The sequence below is a fragment of the Pelobates fuscus genome, chromosome 5 (assembly GCF_036172605.1).
Source record: "Pelobates fuscus isolate aPelFus1 chromosome 5, aPelFus1.pri, whole genome shotgun sequence".
NCBI classification, from domain to species: Eukaryota; Metazoa; Chordata; class Amphibia; order Anura; family Pelobatidae; genus Pelobates; species Pelobates fuscus.
The window spans coordinates 133015027-133037859 of NC_086321.1; the positions used below are offsets into that span (position 1 = coordinate 133015027).

The 22833-nt window shown below is 41.9% G+C and overlaps 1 protein-coding gene across 3 annotated transcripts in view; it reads right to left on the reverse strand.

Moving 5' to 3' along the window:
- Positions 1-1291: 1291 nt before the first annotated feature.
- The window catches only part of SCARB1 (scavenger receptor class B member 1), a 103696-nt gene continuing 82154 nt past the window's right edge, over positions 1292-22833 (reverse strand). The window contains exons 9-13 of one of the 3 annotated variants that reach the window (XM_063454331.1): positions 16832-16905; positions 15213-15264; positions 8106-8252; positions 3781-3914; positions 2030-2119 (exon numbers count right to left, since the gene is read on the reverse strand). In XM_063454331.1, coding sequence (XP_063310401.1) covers positions 3792-3914; positions 8106-8252; positions 15213-15264; positions 16832-16905 — 396 coding nt within the window. In that variant the 3' untranslated portion in view covers positions 2030-2119; positions 3781-3791. Of the gene's footprint in view, positions 2120-3780; positions 3915-8105; positions 8253-15212; positions 15265-16831; positions 16906-22833 lie in introns of all 3 variants that reach the window. The other 2 variants (XM_063454332.1, XM_063454333.1) reach the window with 2 other exon arrangements.

A 22833-nucleotide genomic window follows, 5' to 3' on the forward strand; every position in this document is an offset into this window, starting at 1 on the left:
AGGGGTGACTCTAGGAGAGATGTAGAGAATGTATTAAAAGTTGGATTATTATCAGATATACGCCCACTTCCTTTTCATAGATTATTACGTTCAAATACTACTTGTAGCAAAGGTAATAAATCTCTGGCATTAAAATGCCCAAAAAGTGAGGATATTAGAGGCGCTTTGTTAAATATATATACACATACACACACACACACACACACACACACAGAGCAAATCTGGGGCAATGTACCAAGAGGAGAAATCACACTGGATATAATTGAAATGCTCCTGCTGATTGCCCCACAATTCTATGAAGAAGACTTACTGGGTATAATATAGGTCACCAACTACAAAACTCAATATAAACTGGTACATTAAAGATTTCACATAAATCTATTCTGGCTCTGCTACAAGAGAAAGACTGCCCCTGATATAAATTTGAGTTAAATATGACATGGCATACATGTTGAAAACCAAACCATAGACCTGGGCTTTATGAACATGGAGAGTAGATTGACAGATTTTATCCGTTTGTTAGTTTCATATTTACAACTTGTGGGGATAAAACGTAAACACTTACAATCTAAAATTATGAAGTAATTCTACCAAAAGTAAGTATACTCAATATCCTGGCATTCGAACATCTTCTGCAAAATATATTGGTCAATAAATTAATATTTCCCTATTCCAAGTGCTGGGGACTAACCACAAAAGGTTGTGAATAATACTTGGTGGATTTTGGTATTAATATAACACACAAAAACGGGATCTGGCATTAAAAACTAGAGAAACACCCTGCTTTACCTGATCAAGTGCACAATTCTAAACCCACAAAGTTTGCAATATTAGGAGACATATAAAAAGGAAGAAAAGAGATGGGGTGTGTTGATTCGGAAGGCCCTAACCAGAGGTTAAGTCTGGTGCCCAGTGCAAGCTTGGTGATCCAACCAGGGATGGCAGCTGAAAGGGTCAGAACTGAGATGGTCTTGCAGAATTCAGCAAAAAATGAATGTGTTCAGCATTGTGTATATTGCAATGCATCTCTCCAGCTATGTAAATTAATGTAATGCATTGTGTGCTACAGACCTTTATAGCTAAATGATTTAAGCTACTATTACATATGTGACAAGTGGAATACTGACATTTAAATACCAACAGAATTTGTCAAGTGAACCGACATTAATACAAAACATGAGATGCTGATGGAGGGTGCCTGAGATTAGATGTGGAATAGATGCTATGAGTTTGAATGTACAAGTTTTAGTTTTGCAAATAACATTGCTCTGGATAGGACAACAATTAAATGTTTTTGTTAATGATACTAAACACATGGAGACCTGTATTCTTATACATATAGCTCTTGGAACCATAGCCCGTATGACATCATATAAAAATTACCAGCATGTGCTGTGTAAACCCCGCAAAACAAGTGCAGATGCTGCACTGTTAACTATATTCGCAACAGTTATACTTTCAAGAGGAACTTCCTTAGCGTGTTTAATCATATTAACCAGATATTGAAATTCAATTCTATGTGGATTGCATTAATCAGATGCTAAAAAACTCAATGATATAGGTTTTCATAGAGAATGGAGAGCAGCACAGGGACTGGGTGGCAGTGCAAACCCGTACACAGCAGCTAAAGACCATAAAAACATCTCAGGGACATCTCTGCCATGACTTCTTTAGCAGTGATGCTGCCAGCTAAACCTTCCCCCTTTTTGCAAGTATAGTGAAGTTCACTTGGCAATAGCGTTGATGTTATGCGATTAAGTTCTAGGTACAGATATTCCGTTATCTTTTCATCCATCATCTAAATTTTTCCAGATCTTCGCATCTTAAGGCACATGGTGAAGCGCTGATCAAACAAACAGTTTTCCTACTCCGGACAGTTAAATGACAGTTCTTGCATTCCAGCAAATTAGTTGCATAGATCTGGAACCCACCATATAGGCTTGTAGTGATTAATTCCACCTCTAACATCACCCCCACTTTGGTCTGTTTATTAGTGAATATTATAACTTTATCACGTTCCAGGTGATCCATATTCAGGATCCTCCAGAAGTTTGGAATCTTCAGGACACTCTTCCGAATTATGAATATCGTTTGGAACGTGGGGGTTTTCCTCCTGATTCTAGCAAGTGTAACAAAAGCACAGGTCAGTTAATAGGACCATATATGTTTTTCAATACAACAGATTAATGGCAGTATACTAGTATCGGTAATCCATAACACTCACAGCTTCCAGCTAAACCAGTATAAGACACGAGGGATGAAGCTGCTTGATGCATCCAACTTACTCCCAGATGATAAGGAAATCGGAGACGGTAGAACTTAATATTGCACAAACTCTTAAGCCATTTCCCAAGAAATATATCTATATGCATGGCACAGTTAATAAGGCTAAAATGCACATTCATAATACTTATCTTTTAATAGTAAAGGAGCACCCTTAGGACCACAACATATCAGTGAAGCAGAGCAAAGAGTCTGAGCATGCTGTCATTCTAGTGTGCAACAATACACTCTATTGATTATGGTGCTTAGAGTGACTCTTTCAACTGTTACAATGTCATGCATTTTGCAAGATGCAAATAAAGGCATCAACTAAAATGACTTTAAATGTAATAGCGTTACTATGCAGGCGTCCTTTCGACCAGTTTTTGCACTTACAAGACCATCTTGCAGACTCTGTGGCTTCTAAATGAATATAACCAAACCCAATTTTGTGAAATACTCATACCTGAATGGATAAATTCCAGTCCATCTTCCTGATGGTTACATATATCTATTATAGTCAACTGTTGAAATGTTTATAAGATGCTGCAAAGCTGGTGTCATTTTTACTTTTTAAACACAATCGAGGACAAAGATGCTGAATGAATGAATGAGTGATGAAGAACTGATTTTTACAAACAAAGCATGAAACAAACACATGACAAGTATGAAAAAGAAATATAGAGTTCATTCGGTTTAAGATGCATTCAGTTAATTCGTTTATGTATTAGTAGGATTAGCGTAAATCAAAAAATAATGGTGCATTGGTAATGGATCATAACAAAGATGGTGTCTTCCCTTGAACGCTGTCTCCCCATTTAACACTACAGAAGTAGCATTAAATTAGGTATATACCTTCCAGGTCTATAACCATACTAAACCCTCAATCTACCCTTCCATTCCCTGAAAATATTAAAAGGACTGCTAAAAGCCATGGTAATGCGTAAAGTCACCAGAAACTGTTTGGCAGTGGACTGTATGTTAAACGTGGTGGCCAGCAGTATGTACAATTCATATGCTGGCAAAAAAAAGGGACTTCAAAAATGAACAGTCTTGATTAATCAGTTCCCTTCTGCAGCATGTGAATTTTGCATACGTCAGGGCAGGACTTTTTGTTTGTTGTCTATTAGCATGAACGAGTCATGTGTGGTCCAGGCGACATGTGAGATCAGGCAATGCTGATAAATTATTCAAATGTTATATGGCCAACATTGGATTTCTAAGTTAGACCATCTCACTCTAAAGAGACTGCAACTTCAATAAAAAGCATTAAAATAATACATACCACAAATCTATAATACTACGGTAGTATGTGTTTAAAATTAGTCTAGATTAGCAAGTTTTAAAAAGTGTTAGTGCTAGATGCCTTTTAAGAGCATTCTAATTATTAAAGATTACTAAATTAAATATATAATTACTGAAATTATGTGGGAGAGGTTTTTTTTGGGGGGGGGAAATGGAAGTCTAAAAATAAAAAAATATATATATAAAATAATACATTTATAAGGAATTTGTTACCTTGTACGCACCTATAATCTGGCTTCCATCAGCACAGTTCCATTAGAGGCAGTCAACTTTTCTGTCTGTGCTTTATTGATATCCTGACTTTCATCAAGCTTTTTATTACTACTCCAAAATAAGAAGCAATTGTCCTAAAAGATAATTAGGCTTGTTTGTCATTAAAAATAAAAGCATTTCCAGGTTATATGCAAAAATTAGACTGTTCTTTGACGCCCAATAATCGGACAGGAGTTTCTCTGTTACAAGGGGTTAAATAATTACTGAACAATTCAGTTTTTCATCTTATAGACCTGGAATTATTTGGTTAAATGTGAAGCATGGTTTACATCTCTATTCAAATGGCTTCAAACTATTCTCTCGTAATTGTAAAAAATAAATGTGAATACATCAAACTAAATTCAATTAGCATGAAGTTTTAAAGTAAAATTGAAATGTTTAAAAAAATAAATAAAATAAAAAGTAGTGGTTTTGGATAAATGGTATTCCATAAAATGTTGGCACTTGGTCCATAAGTTAAGCTGCTACAAGATTAGTTAATATAAAGGCATTGTACCATGTTAAACACGGGTTTTTAATAAATGGTTGTACACTAAATTGGTAAATTAGCTTTTAAAAGTAATTAAATAAATTGGTATTTTATACCTTTTAACTGATCTAACAATGGAAACGGACTACACAATAATGCACTTCAAATTGTGTTAGTATTATGTACACAAAAATGCTAGTGTGGGTACTCTATGCAAAATAACTTTCAAAAAGATCTTAAACCTTAACTACTCTCTTCTAATGGTTTCCTTCTGTTGGATACTCATAAGCCAGTGGCATCGTAAATGCCATTTAATGGGACACTATTGTCATCAAAACAACTTTAACTTAATGAAACATTTTTAGCGTATAGAACATGCCCCTGCAGTCTCACTGCTCAATTATCTGCCATTTAGGAGTTTAATCACTTGTTTCTAATGATACAGCTCTAGCCACACCTGCCCTGGCTGTGACTGACACAGTCAGCATGAAAAAAAAAATGGTTTCATTTTCAATCATATGTTAAATTACTTTATCTCCTGCTCTGTAAATTGAACTTTAATCACACACAGGAGGTTCCTGCAAGGTCTAGCAAGCTATAAACATTGCAGGAGATAAATCCTAAATCAAATTGAATTTGCAATAAAGGAAGTATGAACATTAGAGGACTTTACTTTACAGGAAGTGTTCGGGAAGGCTGTGCAAGTCATATGCAGGGAGGTGTGACTAGGGCTGCATAAACAAAGTGATTTAACTCTTAAATGGCAGAGAATGGCAGTGTGCCCTGGATTTACCAGCAGAAATGTTAAACAGTTTCCAGTAGGAAGAGGAGAAATATAAATAAAAAAATAAAAAATAAAAAAAATCAGAAAATAAGCTGGTGATAAAACGTTAAAGGTGAACAGAAAGAGCACACAATGAAATGTTAGTACCATGCAGACAGACTGAAGCACAAAGAGGCAATACAAATAAGACAAATAGCAGTTGAAAATGATTTAGACAACGACTGAAACCTTGTAAGTGGCAATGGATACAGACTTGACATTATAAAATGAAGGAGAAGACATGGACCAGAATATTACTCTTGCCATAGTCAAGGGTCCAGATAACCATAATGCAATAAAACTGTATATCCACTGCTGTACAGATTAACTCTATTGGACTACAAGTAGACTATGCACCAAGTGTAATGAACACCACTTCTCTAAAGCTCGGCTAGCTTTACAAACCTTTAGCAAGACTAACCATTGAGCCTCAGTGACCAAAATGTTTGTGTGCGTTTTAACAGTTCCATTTAATCCTCATTTGTTTTTAAATACACTTGTATATACTGTACATATAATGTAAATTACAAAACAAATTAAATGGCAGGCAAACAAGGCAAGAAGTTGGGCTAAATAAGACCATGTAAATTACCGCTCCCTCACCTGTTATTAAAAGCAAAATCTTGTTATTTTAGCACAGAAACATGCAATTCGATTTCTGTAAATTGGAACAGACCCAATATGACTTAAATAAATATTTTTAATACGCCCAGCGGTGGATCAATTTCAAACTATAAAGTAACTAAACTTTACAGCTGTGTTCGTAGCGGATAGTCGGATTTGTCAGCTACAAGATAGATTGCAATTAGCACTTTCTCTCATTTTGCTTTGAAATGTATACAGGATTTTCTTTTTTCAAAACCATTTTGAACTTTTATTGATGAAGATGTATTGCTTTAATTAGGCCCAATGTGGGATGCAAACTTTTGTTATTTAGATTTTCTATGGAGCTCATGATTTAGAAATAAATATTTTTTCCATATTCATATTTCCAAATTAATAATGAGAACATTACTTCAATGAGATGAGGCAACTAACTGGGAGCAACGGTTTGGCATCTCAGGAAGCCAAAGTTGCAAATGCAGCTTTCACAATATCTGCCAAGTTATCCAATGTGTCAAGGGGAACAGTGTTAAGACAAATGTGTTACAAATGGACACTGGACAGATTGCAGTTGCAAATAGAAACAGTCAATTAGGTCTCACACAGTGGGCAAACAGTCTGTATGTTGATGGCATTTAGAAAATATAACTTGGCTAAAAATGTAAAATCATTTAGCACCAGACATGAATCAGAATGTTTGTGCCCCAGTCTTGAAGAGAACACAAAAGCTGTAAGTCTTCTCCAAGGGCCTGCACTATAAAAATTGTCCTAGTCTACGGACTATTAATTCTGGTCTGAGTTATATTTCACCTTTATTCTATTTTGAGGTAAATTTACACTCGCATGCTGAAGGCATCTACCTCATGTCTGTCAACTGAAACACGATGGGTATTCATAATGGTACGGGCAGCCATCTTGTGTGAGTCAGGGTTATTCCACTAAAATTTGGGGGAATTCAAAGTTAATTTCAAAAGTAAGGCCAAAGTAGCTGAACTGTAAGTATTTTCGCCTTACATTTGACATTTTCTTTGAATTTGTTGAATTTGCTACAATTTTCACTTTACTGAATAACCCTGAGTGGGTTAAATGATTGCTATACATTTTTGTATATGAAGATTGTAATTTGTTAAGGAATAGGACATTTTACAAGCTATGTTACACGTGCATTTCCCTCAGTTTTCTCATTCTCGAGATGATAATGCTCCCACAAACAGTTAAACAGATCCTAGAGTGATCTCACAAACAGAGTTAAGTAAATACCTTCCCATTGACTCCAGAATCAATAGGCTTAGCATTGGACATTAATGGGACATTCTGGAGTGTAGACTACCAAGCAGATTTTAATTGCCTTCATCCATCAAAGAACTATAGTGTTTTCTTTTATTTTAGAGGTTGCAATATTATCCCAGCACACAGTCCAAAAATATGCATTACTGCCTTTAATCTTTGAACTCTTTATTCGTATTTATGGTAATTTATTGCTTGGGGTTTCTATTAATTTGTCCACAACCTGTATGAGAAGGCAGACCTCATTCAGAATCCCTAAAATCCTTTGTCACCTTTAATGTTTATTTACAAATCAGTCCTCTGGGACTCTGAGCCCCTCTAACCAATATTTTCTGGAAGGCTATTGGGGGAAATAAACAAATCAATTATTTTGCAAATAATTTTTTTTTAAAAAGTCATGTTATTTTCCATGTTGAAAGCGATTAGATTGAAGAGATAGTATATGGCTACTTCCTTCTCCATAGCCAGAAAAAAAGAAACTCCTCTCCTTCAGATAAAAATTAGGCACACTTTGTATATTTTCAAAATGCTGTGCAACAAGTGTATACTTTTATCCATAAACACGCAGTGGTGTTCAACAATATTCGTACGGCATAGCAGGTTTAGATATAATTAGTTACCCAAGATAGATATTGGCAGTTTGATACACCAGTGAACTTAATTCTTACTACAATAGAACTAAAAAGTTATTGACATGGGAGGCAAGAAAAGATGTAGACGTTAAATAAGAGACTACTTTATCCTTTCTCTTATGCATAGATATATAGACCAGAGTTAAAGGTTTTATGGAAGCATCAATTGGGAAGTTCTTGTATTCAGGGGAACAGTTTAAACAGTTTTCAATACTCAATTAAACCATTCATCTTTATCTGTCTAGTTGTAGTGCAGTTTGTACAGGTTTTTTATGACTGAACTCACAACAAATGCCCACATACATGTACCATTGATTGATAGCTGGAACGAGGTACAAACTCACTGTATTGAGAAATAACTGAAGAACTTCAATGCAAGTCCTTGAGACATAACTAAATTGCAAACCCAAGTTATTTTTTGTTTTGTTTTCTTTGGCAGGGGAATTCTTACCCGTTTTACGAAGGGCAGGAGCAATGCAATTAGAATAAAACCAAGCCCAAGTGCAATGAGGATGTATTGCAGATAGTCAAGTATTGTAGGAAACAGGACCAAAGTATTGTAGTAGGTGGTATAAACAGGACCGTCAAGGAATCCACTCTGCAGATGACAAAGAGCATGAATAGGTAAATCACAATTCAGGTTTTGTGAAGCAAGAATAGGAAGGTTGCTCAAGAAAAGAGAGAAGGTAAGATATTCCACCTATATTTGGTTTAGTTTATTTTCTATAATATTCTCATTTGCAGATGAATATCAGTTTACAGATAACTACAGAAAGATCCACACAATGGCAAAGCCTAACGTGCTATATTTCGTATAAGTCTACTAATGAGAACTATTTCAACTGTATAAATGGCAGAAGTTATATGATAGAAGTCTTCAAATCTCAGGCTCTACTATTGATACTCTTTAAAGTGGTTCTACATGGAAACCACAGCTCCTAGAATACATTTACAGAGTTATTCACTCAAGTGAGAAGGTCACGTGAATTTCAAGTATAAAGTCAAAATAGCCAAACTGGAAAATGTTCACAGGATTATCTAATGCTTTCAGTTTGACTATTTTGGCCTTAAATTTGAAATTCATTTTGGATTCTCACTTTAGTAAACAACCTGGTTAGTGTTAAAGGCAATGGATTTGTATGAAAGCCAACATGAACCTGTAATTAAAAAATTAACTTGCCTAAAATCGCTCCCATATACACTGAATGCTCCATGCATCTTTGTGATGTATGGTGTATTCAGTGTAAAATAGATCTTACTCATTGTTCCAGCGTTGTTTTGTGGGTGTTACTCTTCGTGTAACACCCATCGCTGGCCTGTCCTCCGCTCTTCTTTGATTTGCTCTGTTGGCTTCGTTGCCAGTGTCAGAATGGCATCACGTCACTCTGTTCCTATACTCCCTAGCCAGCACTAGAAGCTCTGACCAGTGAGTACATTAAAATGTGTATGTGTTTAGTTGATAGCCCCCTAATTAGGTATCATTTAATATGGTAATCCCACATAAGGAGTGTATCACAACAGTATAGCATGGGAGGATATGTTCTGTTATTTACACATTCTACAACTGGGTGCAAGCTAAGGTGGGCACTCCCCTAGGTACCAATTCAATAACATCAACCCAAAAACCAAGCTGTACACCACAACAGATTGTGGTTTGCACCTTGGTTTTGGATTAATCTCATAAACGACAACACATAAGAGTTCTCGAATAAACAACTGAAAGATCAAAATTAAGACAAACTCCCTAAATTGGTACCCTTAGGTGGGATTGCCATATTTAAAGGATAACAAATTAGGGCACTGTTTACTAGATAGCTCTCTTATTTGGTATCCTTAAATATGGAAACTGGAGTGATCTACTAAACAGCTGAAATGTAAAAAAAAAAAAAATGAGTAGTCATTAGCCAGCCCAGAAGAAGAATTCAGTGAAAATGTGTTGTCTGAGGTCAACTTGCACAGCATGCTGGCTCCAGACAGCCAATGGTGGCATGTTACCTCAACCCCCAGTGGAAACGATTTGTGTCCCCATCCCCAGTCTTGCCTGTGGTATCTTATGTGCCCCACTTTATAAATTGTTGCTAAAGTCACTACTGCAACTGACGTCAATACAGTTATGAAATCTACATGTGGCTTCTAAATCTCAGGGGGAAGAAGGCCACAAGCAACTTCATTAAATGCAATGTGTGTATGTTAAACACTTCTCCATTAGAAATTTAGTAGGAGAGTATTTAGGCTCTCCCTGTCACATATATATTGCTCCCTGTCATATCTCTGTAAGAGGACTAGTTGTCAGGAAAGAGAACTATTATGCATGCTTCATGTATTTGTTACATATCTGTATAAACAATGAGCAGGAAACCTCTCCCATACTGAAATTCTCAGTACTAAAAAAATTAAAAAAAAAAAAGAAAGAATAAAAGATACTGCCAAGGAGTTTATGCAGCTTTTCATGAGTTGCTGACCTTTTGTTGCCACCTTAGAGAGGACTTTGCATGGCACCAAGAGGGACTTACTATTTCACCTATATTTCCAGTATATTTATCCAGCTTTCTAATTCCCCAGTTAGCCATGAATTAAAGGGACTCTATAGTCACCATATAAAAGCAAGAAAGACAGGTCCCCCAGCCTTCCTTCTTGCTTTTATATGAACTTTCATTCATTAAAAAAAAAAAATCGGTGTTTTTATATTAAAAACTTACCTCCGTTCCAGCGCCGAGCTCCCCGCTAGGCCGCGCCCCCTTTTTCGTCAAAATGACGAAATCGCGGGGCCCAATGGGACGGCTTCGCGCTGGACCAATCGCGTTCTTCATAGAGCGGCATTGAATGCCGCCCTATGAAGAACCTGAGCGCTTTACCGCGCATGTGCGCGGAATGCGCGTTCGCGAGCTGAGCTGTCTGACTGACAGCTCAGCTCGCTTTCTAAAATTATCAATAATAAGTTAGGGCCCCCACCCGCCCTGTGCGGCGGGTGGGGGCCCTAAAATTATCAATGAGGGGGGGGACCTACTGTCCCCCCCCCGGCCCCCACCCCTGTGCGGCGGGTGGGGGCCCTAAAATTATCAATGAGGGGGGGACCTACTGTCCCCCCCCGGCCCCCACCCCTGTGCGGCGGGTGGGGGCCCTAAAATTATCAATGAGGGGGGGACCTACTGTCCCCCCCCGGCCCCCACCCCTGAGCGGCGGGTGGGGGCCCTACAATTATCAATGAGGGGGGGGACCTACTGCCCCCCCCCCCCGGCCCCCACCCCTGAGCGGCGGGTGGGGGCCCTAAAATGATCAGTAAGGGGGGGGGACCTACTGTCCCCCCCCCGGCCCCCACCGCTGTGCGGCGGGTGGGGGCCCTAAAATGATCAATAAGGGGGGGGGACCTAAAATTATCAATGAGGGGGGGACCTACTGTCCCCCCCCGGCCCCCACCCCTGAGCGGCGGGTGGGGGCCCTAAAATGATCAATAAGGGGGGGGACCTACTGTCCCCCCCCCGGCCCCCACCCCTGTGCGGCGGGTGGGGGCCCTAAAATTATCAATAAGGGGGGGGGACCTAAAATTATCAATGAGGGGGGACCTACTGTCCCCCCCCGGCCCCCACCCCTGTGCGGCGGCCCTAAAATTATCAATGAGGGGGGGGACCTACTGTCCCCCCCCGGCCCCCACCCCTGTGCGGTGGGTGGGGGCCCTAAAATTATCAATGAGGGGGGGACCTACTGTCCCCCCCCGGCCCCCACCCCTGTGCGGCGGGTGGGGGCCCTAAAATTATCAATGAGGGGGGGGGACCTACTGTCCCCCCCCCGGCCCCCACCGCTGTGCGGCGGGTGGGGGCCCTAAAATGATCAATAAGGGGGGGGACCTACTGTCCCCCCCCCCGGCCCCCACCCCTGAGCGGCGGGTGGGGGCCCTAAAATGATCAATAAGGGGGGGGACCTACTGTCCCCCCCCCGGCCCCCACCCCTGTGCGGCGGGTGGGGGCCCTAAAATTATCAATAAGGGGGGGGGACCTAAAATTATCAATGAGGGGGGGACCTACTGTCCCCCCCCCCGGCCCCCACCCCTGTGCGGCGGGTGGGGGCCCTAAAATTATCAATGAGGGGGGGGACCTACTGTCCCCCCCCGGCCCCCACCCCTGTGCGGCGGGTGGGGGCCCTAAAATTATCAATGAGGGGGGGGACCTACTGTCCCCCCCCCGGCCCCCACCGCTGTGCGGCGGGTGGGGGCCCTAAAATGATCAATAAGGGGGGGGACCTACTGTCCCCCCCCCCGGCCCCCACCCCTGAGCGGCGGGTGGGGGCCCTAAAATGATCAATAAGGGGGGGGACCTACTGTCCCCCCCCCGGCCCCCACCCCTGTGCGGCGGGTGGGGGCCCTAAAATTATCAATAAGGGGGGGGGACCTAAAATTATCAATGAGGGGGGGACCTACTGTCCCCCCCCGGCCCCCACCCCTGTGCGGCGGGTGGGGGCCCTAAAATTATCAATGAGGGGGGGACCTACTGTCCCCCCCCGGCCCCCACCTCTGTGCGGCGGGTGGGGGCCCTAAAATTATCAATGAGGGGGGGACCTACTGTCCCCCCCCGGCCCCCACCCCTGAGCGGCGGGTGGGGGCCCTACAATTATCAATGAGGGGGGGGACCTACTGCCCCCCCCCCCTGAGCGGCGGGTGGGGGCCCTAAAATGATCAGTAAGGGGGGGGGACCTACTGTCCCCCCCCCGGCCCCCACCGCTGTGCGGCGGGTGGGGGCCCTAAAATGATCAATAAGGGGGGGGACCTACTGTCCCCCCCCCGGCCCCCACCCCTGAGCGGCGGGTGGGGGCCCTAAAATTATCAATAAGGGGGGGGGACCTACTGTCCCCCCCCCCGGCCCCCACCCCTGAGCGGCGGGTGGGGGCTCTAAAATTATCAATAAGGGGGGGGGACCTATTGTCCCCCCCCCGGCCCCCACCCCTGAGCGGTGGGTGGGGGCCCTAAATACAAAGGGGGGGGGGACCCTAGTTAACCCTCCCCCCCCCCAAAAAAAATATCTCCCTACCTACCCCCCTCACCCTAAAAATAATGAGGGGGGACCATTAACTAAAAACCTGTAAAAAAATGAGATAAAAACAACTTACCATTCGATGTTTTCTTTCTTCTAAAATCTTCTTTCTTCAGCCCCAAAAAAGGCCAAATAAAAATCCATAATAACCGACGCAATTAAAAAAAAAAAAAAAAAAAACGAGCGCAAAAAAAATAATCCATCTTCACCCATGGAGGGCTCCGCGCAGACTGAGCTCCGCAGGGCGGGGGAAGGCTTATAAAGCCTTGCCCCGCCCTGCAATTAGGCTAAGAACACTCTGATTGGTGGGTTTAAGCCAATCAGAGTGCTCTTTGTCATTTTACAAGCGTGGGAAAGTTCTTTGGAATTTTCCCACGCTTGTAAAATGACAAAGAGCACTGTGATTGGATGGATTTCAAGCCATCCAATCACCGTGCTCTGTGTCATTTTACAAGCGTGGGAAAGTTCTTTGGAATTTTCCCACGCTTGTAAAATGACAGAGCACTGTGATTGGATGGATTTCAAGCCATCCAATCACAGTGCTCTTTGTCATTTTACAAGCGTGGGAAAGTTCTTTGGAATTTTCCCACGCTTGTAAAATGACACAGAGCAATGTGATTGGATGGCTTGAAATCCATCCAATCACAGTGCTCTGTGTCATTTTACAAGCGTGGGAAAATTCCAAAGAACTTTCCCACGCTTGTAAAATGACAAAGAGCACTGTGATTGGATGGATTTCAAGCCATCCAATCACATTGCTCTGTGTCATTTTACAAGCGTGGGAAAATTCCAAAGAACTTTCCCACGCTTGTAAAATGACAAAGAGCACTCTGATTGGCTTAAACCCACCAATCAGAGTGTTCTTAGCCTAATTGCAGGGCGGGGCAAGGCTTTATAAGCCTTCCCCCGCCCTGCGGAGCTCAGTCTGCGCGGAGCCCTCCATGGGTGAAGATGGATTATTTTTTTTTGCGCTCGTTTTTTTTTTTTTTTTTTTTTAATTGCGTCGGTTATTATGGATTTTTATTTGGCCTTTTTTGGGGCTGAAGAAAGAAGATTTTAGAAGAAAGAAAACATCGAATGGTAAGTTGTTTTTATCTTATTTTTTGTTTCTTTACAGGTTTTTAGTTAAAGGGTCCCCCCTCATTATTTTTAGGGTGAGGGGGTAGGTAGGGAGATAAGTTTTTTTTTTTTTTGGGGGGGGGGGGGGGGGGAGAGAGGGTTAACTAGGGTCCCCACCCCCTTTGTATTTAGGGCCCCCACCCACCGCTCAGGGGTGGGGGCCGGGGGGGACAATAGGTCTCCCCCTATTGATAATTTTAGGGCCCCCACCCACCGCTCAGGGGTGGGGGCCGGGGGGGGGCAGTAGGTCCCCCCCCTTATTGTGAATTTTAGAGCCCCCACCCGCCGCACAGGGGTGGGGGCCGGGGGGGACAGTAGGTCCCCCCCCTATTGTGAATTTTAGGGCCCCCACCCACCGCTCAGGGGTGGGGGCCGGGGGGGGGGCAGTAGGTCCCCCCCCTTATTGTGAATTTTAGGGCCCCCACCCACCGCTCAGGGGTGGGGGCCGGGGGGGGGCAGTAGCCCCCCCCCCTTATTGTGAATTTTAGGGCCCCCACCCGCCGCACAGGGGTGGGGGCCGGGGGGGGGCAGTATGTCCCCCCCTTATTTTTTATTTTAAGGCCCCCACCCACCGCACAGGGGTGGGGGCCGGGGGGGGACAATAGGTCCCCCCTTATTGATAATTTTAGTGCCCCCACCCGCCGCACAGGGGTGGGGGCCGGGGGGGCAGTATGTGCCACCCTTATTTTTAGGGCCCCCACTCACCGCTCAGGGGTGGGGGCCGGGGGGGGGGGGGGGGGAGGAGAGTAGGTCCGTCCCCCCCCCCTCCCTTCAACCACTATTGTGGCCAGACAGCATCCCTGTGGGTTCGGGCTTCAGCTGTCAGCTGAAGCCACGCCCACAGCAGTGCTGACAGGCTGTCAGCACACAAAGCGCGTTCACAGTGCTTTGTGTGCTGATAGCCCGTCTGATGCATTCACCCAGAATGCATCGGACGAGAGGCCTTTTTAGGGCCTCTGAACTCGGAAGTCCCTCTGGTGGCCGTCTGATTGACTGCAACAAGAGGTGTTCCAAGCTTCCAATGTAAACACTGCATTTTCTCAGAAAATACAGTGCTTACAAGAAAAAGGCTCCGGGTAGCTGTAGCACTCACCTAAACAACCTCATTAAGCTGAAGTTGTTCAGGTGACTATAGTGTCCCTTTAAGTTTTGAATACAACAGGCAGAATGAGTGGAGACTATACAAATGCAATCTGGTTCTCATCATACCACCATCACCACTTATTTCCTACTTTCTTTTGCTTTCCATATATCTATTGGCACTGATAACATTACGGTACGTTACAGTAATTACAGGCAGATACCTGGAACAGCAATAGAATTCAAACATGCCTGGGAATATGAGAAATGCATATGGACACTAGTAAGAAGATCACGCAAGTTACCTAAAAGCCACATACTCATCACCAACTTACCTCTCCAAACCAAAGTACTGGAAGAATCACAGGTGCTATGCTACCAGTTTGCCTGTATATAAGAATGAAAATACATTTGGTACATGATGTAGCCTTAAAAACATATACAAACACATTTTTGCTCAATTCTTTCATTAAACAAAGCTGTAACTTGGGATGTAGTTTTAAAAGGGAGAAAATAGGCTTTAAACACATATTTTCTATGTTCTAAAGTGCAATTTCAAGTGTCAACTCAGTGTATGACCACTAGAGGGCACACAGAGCAGATTTTTAAACATTTTTAGTCTCCTTTCTTGGACACTGGACAGTTTGTGTTTTCTGTGACTTGCTTGTCAAAAGGTCAAAGGAAGCAGATAGGGCAGGGTTGTCAACCTCCAGGCCCCAGAGGTTGATGAACACAAAAAAAAATAAAAAAATCTTTATGAACTAGACAGCCAACTACCTAATTTTTACAGGCAAAAAGCACAAAACAAAATTGCAGTATAGACCGCATATACATAGATACACACACCCCAAACATAATCCAACACACTCACTCATCGATTTCATAGCAATTTAAAAACTCACGGAACAGTATTTTTTAAATTAGTTTTTTTAACCTGTCGATTTCAGCCTAAAAACATTGCCAGCATACGCACCTTTCTTACACAAGATGCTACCAAGGAGCTTGTTCATGCCCGAGTAATCTCTCGCATTGATTTCTGTAATTCTCTCCTAATTGGTCTCCCCAGAAGCAGTACTGTCCCCCTACAATCTGTGATGAATGCTGCTGCAAGGCTGATCTTTCTCTCCTGTCACTCCGCTCACACCTCACCCCTCTGCCAATCCTTACACTGGCTTCCAGTACTCTAAAGGTGTCCGTTTAAAATACGTACCCTTACCTATAAGACTAACCAACTCTAGTACTCAGTCACCCTAAAAAAAATAAAAAAATAAAATACCCAACAACAAAACACACCAAAAAATTACAAAAATAACACGACCTATATACATTCATGGTAAGAAAAGTACACCCTCTTGGTTTTACCACATCAGGACATAAGCATCTGTTCCTCAGCAGGTCTTCTAATTAGGTAACAACAACCGAAGATAAACAACATACCATGACATCTTACACGGACATGATTAAAGTAGTTGGGGTCCCTCAACTGTTCCTGCTGACTGGTAAGTTCCCCTCCCCTTCTCTCTGTTACAAATGTGGCAAGTTTGAGGGGTTTTAAACAATTTACTAATCCAGCCCACCATCCATGGGCAGCAGTTGTGCTCCCCCTTCCCAAGTTGTCCAGGGGCAAACTTTATTCTTTGCATCCTTAGAAAGCGAATAAAGTGTGTGTGTGATTGCAGTTCTACACCTCTTCGATCATACTACTGGGGTGAAACCAAAGGATTGGGATTCTTTAGACACCCACCCATCGACATTGCAGGAAAACTGACAATTTAACATCTATGCTTTGTGTTTTCATAAAGTATTCAAACTAAAAAGGGTAACAAGACAATCCAAGACTTGTTTATTACAACACACATACTTCCCTTTATTTTTCACCAAGATACTCACATAATATCAGAATGATTTTTTTGTTTTGTATATAATGGGCAAACAATAAAAAATTTATACTTACGATATTCCTGATATTGCTTTTGTAAACAAACTAAGCTGCATCTTAATTGAGCAATTCATGGGTATGCCTGTAAGCTAAATAAGACAAATATAAGAAAACAAAGCCACAGCTGAAGACTAAAGCAAATGTATCCATGAAACAGAGATTCAAGATTTTATTATGCCATTATTGCCAGTACAACTTTTTTTTTTATAGTCCCTATTCACATTTTTGAGTGTAAATATATTCCAGATCATTGCAGATTTAAGAGTTCAAATAACCTTGTCAAAATACAAACATACAATTACATTTTAATTTAAACTATTGTTAGAACAAATACCCCTAGAACTAAAAAAGACAGTTCTGGCAGAAGCAGATCTATTTTAATGCATCATTGAAATTGTGCATGGACACAGACAAAAACCCACACACACACCTCAAACACCTAGACAGATGCAGTATTTAACGCTCCTTTTTTTGTGCTGCAAGTCTCATTTCTCAGGCAGCCCTGGATTTCCCGTTACTTTTAATTGGAGCATTGTACATATGCAATAAATCAATGGCCAATCCAAGTTTGAGATTAATATTGTTCTTTGTATTCCTAAAAATTCTTACCTTAGCAAAAGAGTTTTCAATTTAAGGACAAACTAGCTAACCTGGAAGCATAGCGGACTTGGAGTTTTTACCCAGTTCTGCTATTCTGACATTATAATTGAAATCCACTTTTGATTTAAAATAATTCTTATTTTTTTTGGGATTAGCCATGAAAGGAGTATCGTTTGATCAGGGCCGGATTGGCCCACCGGGATACCGGGAAATTTCCCGGTGGGCCACAGCAAGCTGGGGCTGGGTTGACAGCCCTAATGATTATTATGATTAATCCTCCCCTCGGACTGTGCCAGCCTGTCAGTCCGAGGGGGTAAGGAGGGAGGAGCTGGGGGCTGGATTGGCTGCCAGCAGCCGCAGGGAGACCAGTCAGTCTCCCTGCACAGTCTAAAACAATTTTGGCTGCATGCCCCACCCCCACGCATGTTGCTGGAAAGCTGCCCACCGGACCAAGAGGAAACTAAAAAGGTATTTACCTTTCTTTTTACAGCCCCCTACCCACCATACAGCCCCCCCCCCCCCCCACCCACCCACCATAATAGATAGATATACACACACCAATAATATGTAAGGCATATATGTATGCATGTCTTGCCACCCCAAATTATTGAGATAGAGATAGATAGATAGATATTTTGTGTATATTACTCAATTATCTGGGGTGGCAATACATAGCCGTACGTATGACATGTGACAATACATGGTGCAGTGACTTATGGGGCTAGCATTGATTTTTTTCCCAGGGCTGCTTTGTATCCACACTTCGACCCTGATTTTGATATAATCCAAGATCCAGGGAAAGTTTCATGTAAGATCTTGTGAATGCATTTGTGATGTCCCTGTGTAGTTTCATATGCATACCTCAGGTTGATACATTTAATTATTAAAACAAGTTGACAAAAAAAAAATATATATAAAAAATACACTCATAAAGGGGACACTCCATACCCCTCAAGAACTTCAGCTTGCCGCAGTACTTTGTGTTTCATTTTACTATAAGTAATACCAAGTATTCCTTCTATGTTTAGGGCGTGCAAAAAATGTTTTTAAATAAATTAAAAAGTGTATATAACAGATTGTTGTGGTATACACACTTTTTTTAAAAATAATTTTTTTCTTTAAAAATAATGGTGTGTATAATTATATACACACACACACACACACACACTTTTTAAAAAAGACTGCATGAATTATTGCAAAGTCTGTATAGCAAATAATGATCTATATACATTTTTAGGGGTGTCAGTAGGGGTGTAGTCAGGGGTAAGGCTGTTCTGATACAATTTTAGATATGGTTTGTTATTTAAACTCTGACAACAACAATGTGAAGCGCCTATAAAAGAAGGACCTTAGGAGAGAAATGAGGGACAGATTGATTTGGGCCTAAAATTAAAGACTGTCCCACCTAAATCGGGACACTTGGGAGGTATGAGAAGTACATTAACGGAACACTATAGGGTCAGGAACACAAACATGTATTCCTGATCCTATAGAGTTAAAACCACCATCTAGCCACCCTGGTCTACTCATGTCTCCCTAAATACAGTAAATCTTACTTGTATTCAAGCCTGAAGCTGCTGGCTTTGTCACGGTTTCCTTTAGACCTGCCCACTGCCTGCTGACATCAGCAGAAGTGGTAGCCTGATCCAATCAAAATGCTTCCCCATAGGATTGGCTGAGACTGACAAGGAGGCAGATCAGGGGCAGAGCCAGCATGATTCAAACACAGCCCTCTCCAATCAGCATCTCCTCATAGAGATGAATTGAATCAATGAATCTCTATGAGGAAAGTTCAGTGTCTCCATGCAGAGAGAGGGGACACTGAATGTTTGGATGTATTTTAGGCAGCCATGACCCAGGAAGGATCTCTAACAGCCGTCTGAGGAGTGGCCAGTGAAGTCATCACTAGGCTATAATGTAAACACTGCATTTTCTCGGAAAAGACAGGTCTTACAGCAAAAAGCTTGAAGGTAATGATTCTACTCACCAGAACAAATGCAATAAGCTGTAGTTTTTCTGGTGACTATAGTGTCCCTTTAATCATTCAGCTCTGTAGATATGAAATCACAGTGTGTTGCTCCCTTGTCTGTGTACAGAAAGACTTACACTACTAAATAGCCCTGATTATTCTTTTACTGTACTGTAGAACACAAGCCTACTTGATCTTGTGAAACAAATATAAAATATTTTCTATGCAGATAAGCCGTTAATTTGTGTCTGATTAGGACATGGATAAGGAATTAACAGTACACAAATTCCAATAAAAACCATCTTGTGTGATGACCACATATCTTTATCCTTGATCATTGCTATCCAATTAAATTTACAGCATTTGAGCAACACTGATTAGAACTGAAGGACTGTTTGATTAGCGAACAGATTACAGATTGTATAACTCAGCTCCATGTCTAGCAATAGTAGTCATAAAATGTATCTAGATTCATACTGCATAATAAAAGTGGTATTTAATTTCATAACATTTATTTAAGCAGGTTTAAATAAACAAACATGTGATCTGTAGAAAGTGTAAAAAAATCATTCTGAAAGAACAGCAGCACCATCACATTAAAGGGATACTGTAGTGCCAAGAATACCTCTCCCTGGTAAATAAAGGGTTAAAAACCTGTCTGATGAGGCCATCCATGTAAAGTGACATCAATGATGCTAGATACAGTCACATTTCTTGTAATATTTTATGAATATTCTATAGATTCTTCCATCCTCATGAAGTGGAAACGTTTACAACATTCTAATCCATATAGATCTGTAAATAAGAACCCTTGGGACTCTTAACCCTTTCAGGACGAACATGATATTTTCAGTGTTAAAAGCAGGAAAGTTTAAAATTCATTCTTTCAGCATATTAGGTTACAGGGCTAAATCACTGACCTGACATTAGATTAATCTAAATTACTATGCTTGTAAACTAAAGTGATAAGGCCATTAGAAGAAATTAATTTAGACAAGTGAGCAAAATGGAAAGCCAATAAAAAATAAATAAAACACGTTATGCAACGTAGAATTCCGAAATCAAGCTGTTATAGTGACACAGTGTGTTTGACAGCTGAGAGTGCAGTCATTCTACGGTTTCATTAAATTTAAAAATACGGTATATATTTTTTTTTAAATAAAAGGATTTCTAGCTCTTCCGATAAAGTTAGTAGGCAGCTAGGACAAGAAGCCAGGGTTTCTTTCTAGTAGTAGGTAGGATAGAATATATATATTTATTTATATTTTGGCCTGGAGTTTATCCACTCCTACTAAGCATCCTCTACCCTTTCCTGAGACATACTACAAACAAAACAATTAATTAGCAGAACTTTTAAAACTGCTACGGACCTCAACAAACAACATGGATGCCGGGGAAGGACCTAGCCAGTCCAACCCAGGAGACATACATTCCATGTTGTCTTCACTCATGGCGTCCATGAGTAAGGTCAACTCCAGGCTGGAGAAACTGGAGTCGGTCACCACGGCCCTTATTCTAGCAGGGCCACCCGCTGCTGATTCACAAGCACCAGCCGACTTGCTATTAGTTGCTCCAACCATCACCCTGGATGACCAGGAAGTTAGCCCTGCTCATATGACCCCTGAGCACATAAAGAGATATCCTGGAAGGTAAAGACGTCAACCTGGCTTCCCTGCTGATTGCCTTACAGGATATTGTGGAAAATAAGACTTATGCTTATGATGATGTGTCTGTTGTTGTCAGATCTAGGGACGCCCGCCTAAACAAAAAACTGACTATCCCCGAGTTTGTACTGGCCTTTGGTATTTACCGGGATGTCATCTGTGCGGTCTATCCCAATAGAAGAGAGGAGTTTGATCTTTATATGCACAAGCTGGTAGACCTGGGCAACAAATATGGTGGTTCAGCCTTTTAGGACTACCATAGGTCTTTTTCTGCAAAAGTGTCTGGAGCCTCCTCGCAGTATGGAACAAAATCCAACTGGGGAAGGATTGATACCGTCATATTTTGCAGACACGTTGCAGGTCTAAGAACACCGGCTTGTGCATACTGCTCCTTTACAGCCCATACGACAAATTTCTGTCCCAACACGGCGGACGAACATGCCTCCACGCAAGGAGCTAGTTCCTCTGGTGTTCCAGAGAAATTGTCAAGAGACAAACTGGGACGCCCAATCAAGTTTCTGGGCAAGTCCCAGATATGTAATAATTTCAATGTTGTAATTATAGCGGTTGCAGATTATTGCATATCTGTTTAAAATGTTTTAGGGCCCATGCAAAAACCATGTGTCCAAATAAAATGTACCCTAAGCCTTACCTAACATCCATTAATATGCCGGTATTTGCTGCATTTATGTTACATCACCCATCTAAACACTTGGTGGACTTTCTTATCTCTGGTTTAACAGAAGGCTTCCACACGGGTATTGTACACATAACATCCGGGACTCTGGAATGCCCTAATCTACATTCCGCACAACACAACCCCACAGCGGTTGACACTCTCATAGCCCAAGAAGTGGCTGAGGGTTTCGTATTGGGGCCTTTCAAAGCTCCTCCATTCATAGAATGGCGCACTAACCCCATTGGTATTGTCACAGGGAAATCTTCCCTTAAACAGAGACTCTTCATTAACTTGTCTGCACCACACTAATCGGCCAACCCCAGTCTTAACTCCCTCATACCCTCCGAAGAATTCTCCCTGCAATACACCACCATAGATTACACCATTACAGCTATCATACAAGCAGGGGTCGTAGCCTGGCTTAGTAAGACCGATATTACTAATGCCTTTAAATTGCTGCCAATCCACCCCACACTGTGGCACCTGCATGGCATCAAGTGGGCCGGGAACTACTATTTTTTCTCCCGTTTAACTTTTGGGTCCAAAAGTAGCCCAGCTATTTTCGACACATTTGCCGAAGCATTATGCTGGTTACTATTGAACATAGCCAGATGCCCTACGGTATTACATTACCTGGACGATTTCTTACTGGTCGAGGAAAATACTTCCCCTCCTGGTAGCATCAAAGCTACCACCAAGCTAGTCGAGCAACTAGGTGTACCAATCTCCCCTAAGAAAACGGAGGGGCCAGACACGATTATCACTTTCCTGGGTATTCAATTAGACTCAACCACAATGCAAGCAAGCCTACCACACGACAAGATAGAGAACATTCTTACCAACATCAACCGCTACCTTCAGCTCGGTACTTGCAACCGCAAAGAGCTACAGTCCCTGCTGGGATCACTAAACTTTGCCATGCGTATCATACCTCAAGGCCGCTTCTTCATATCATGACTCTTGTATCTTTTTCCACACTTCCTACACGACACACACAGGTTGTCCTTAGACACCCAAGCTATGGCAGACTTACGCATGTGGAAGAGATTTTTAACCACTTGGAATGGTAAAAGTATGTTCCTCCCTCAATTGACTGACTCATCAC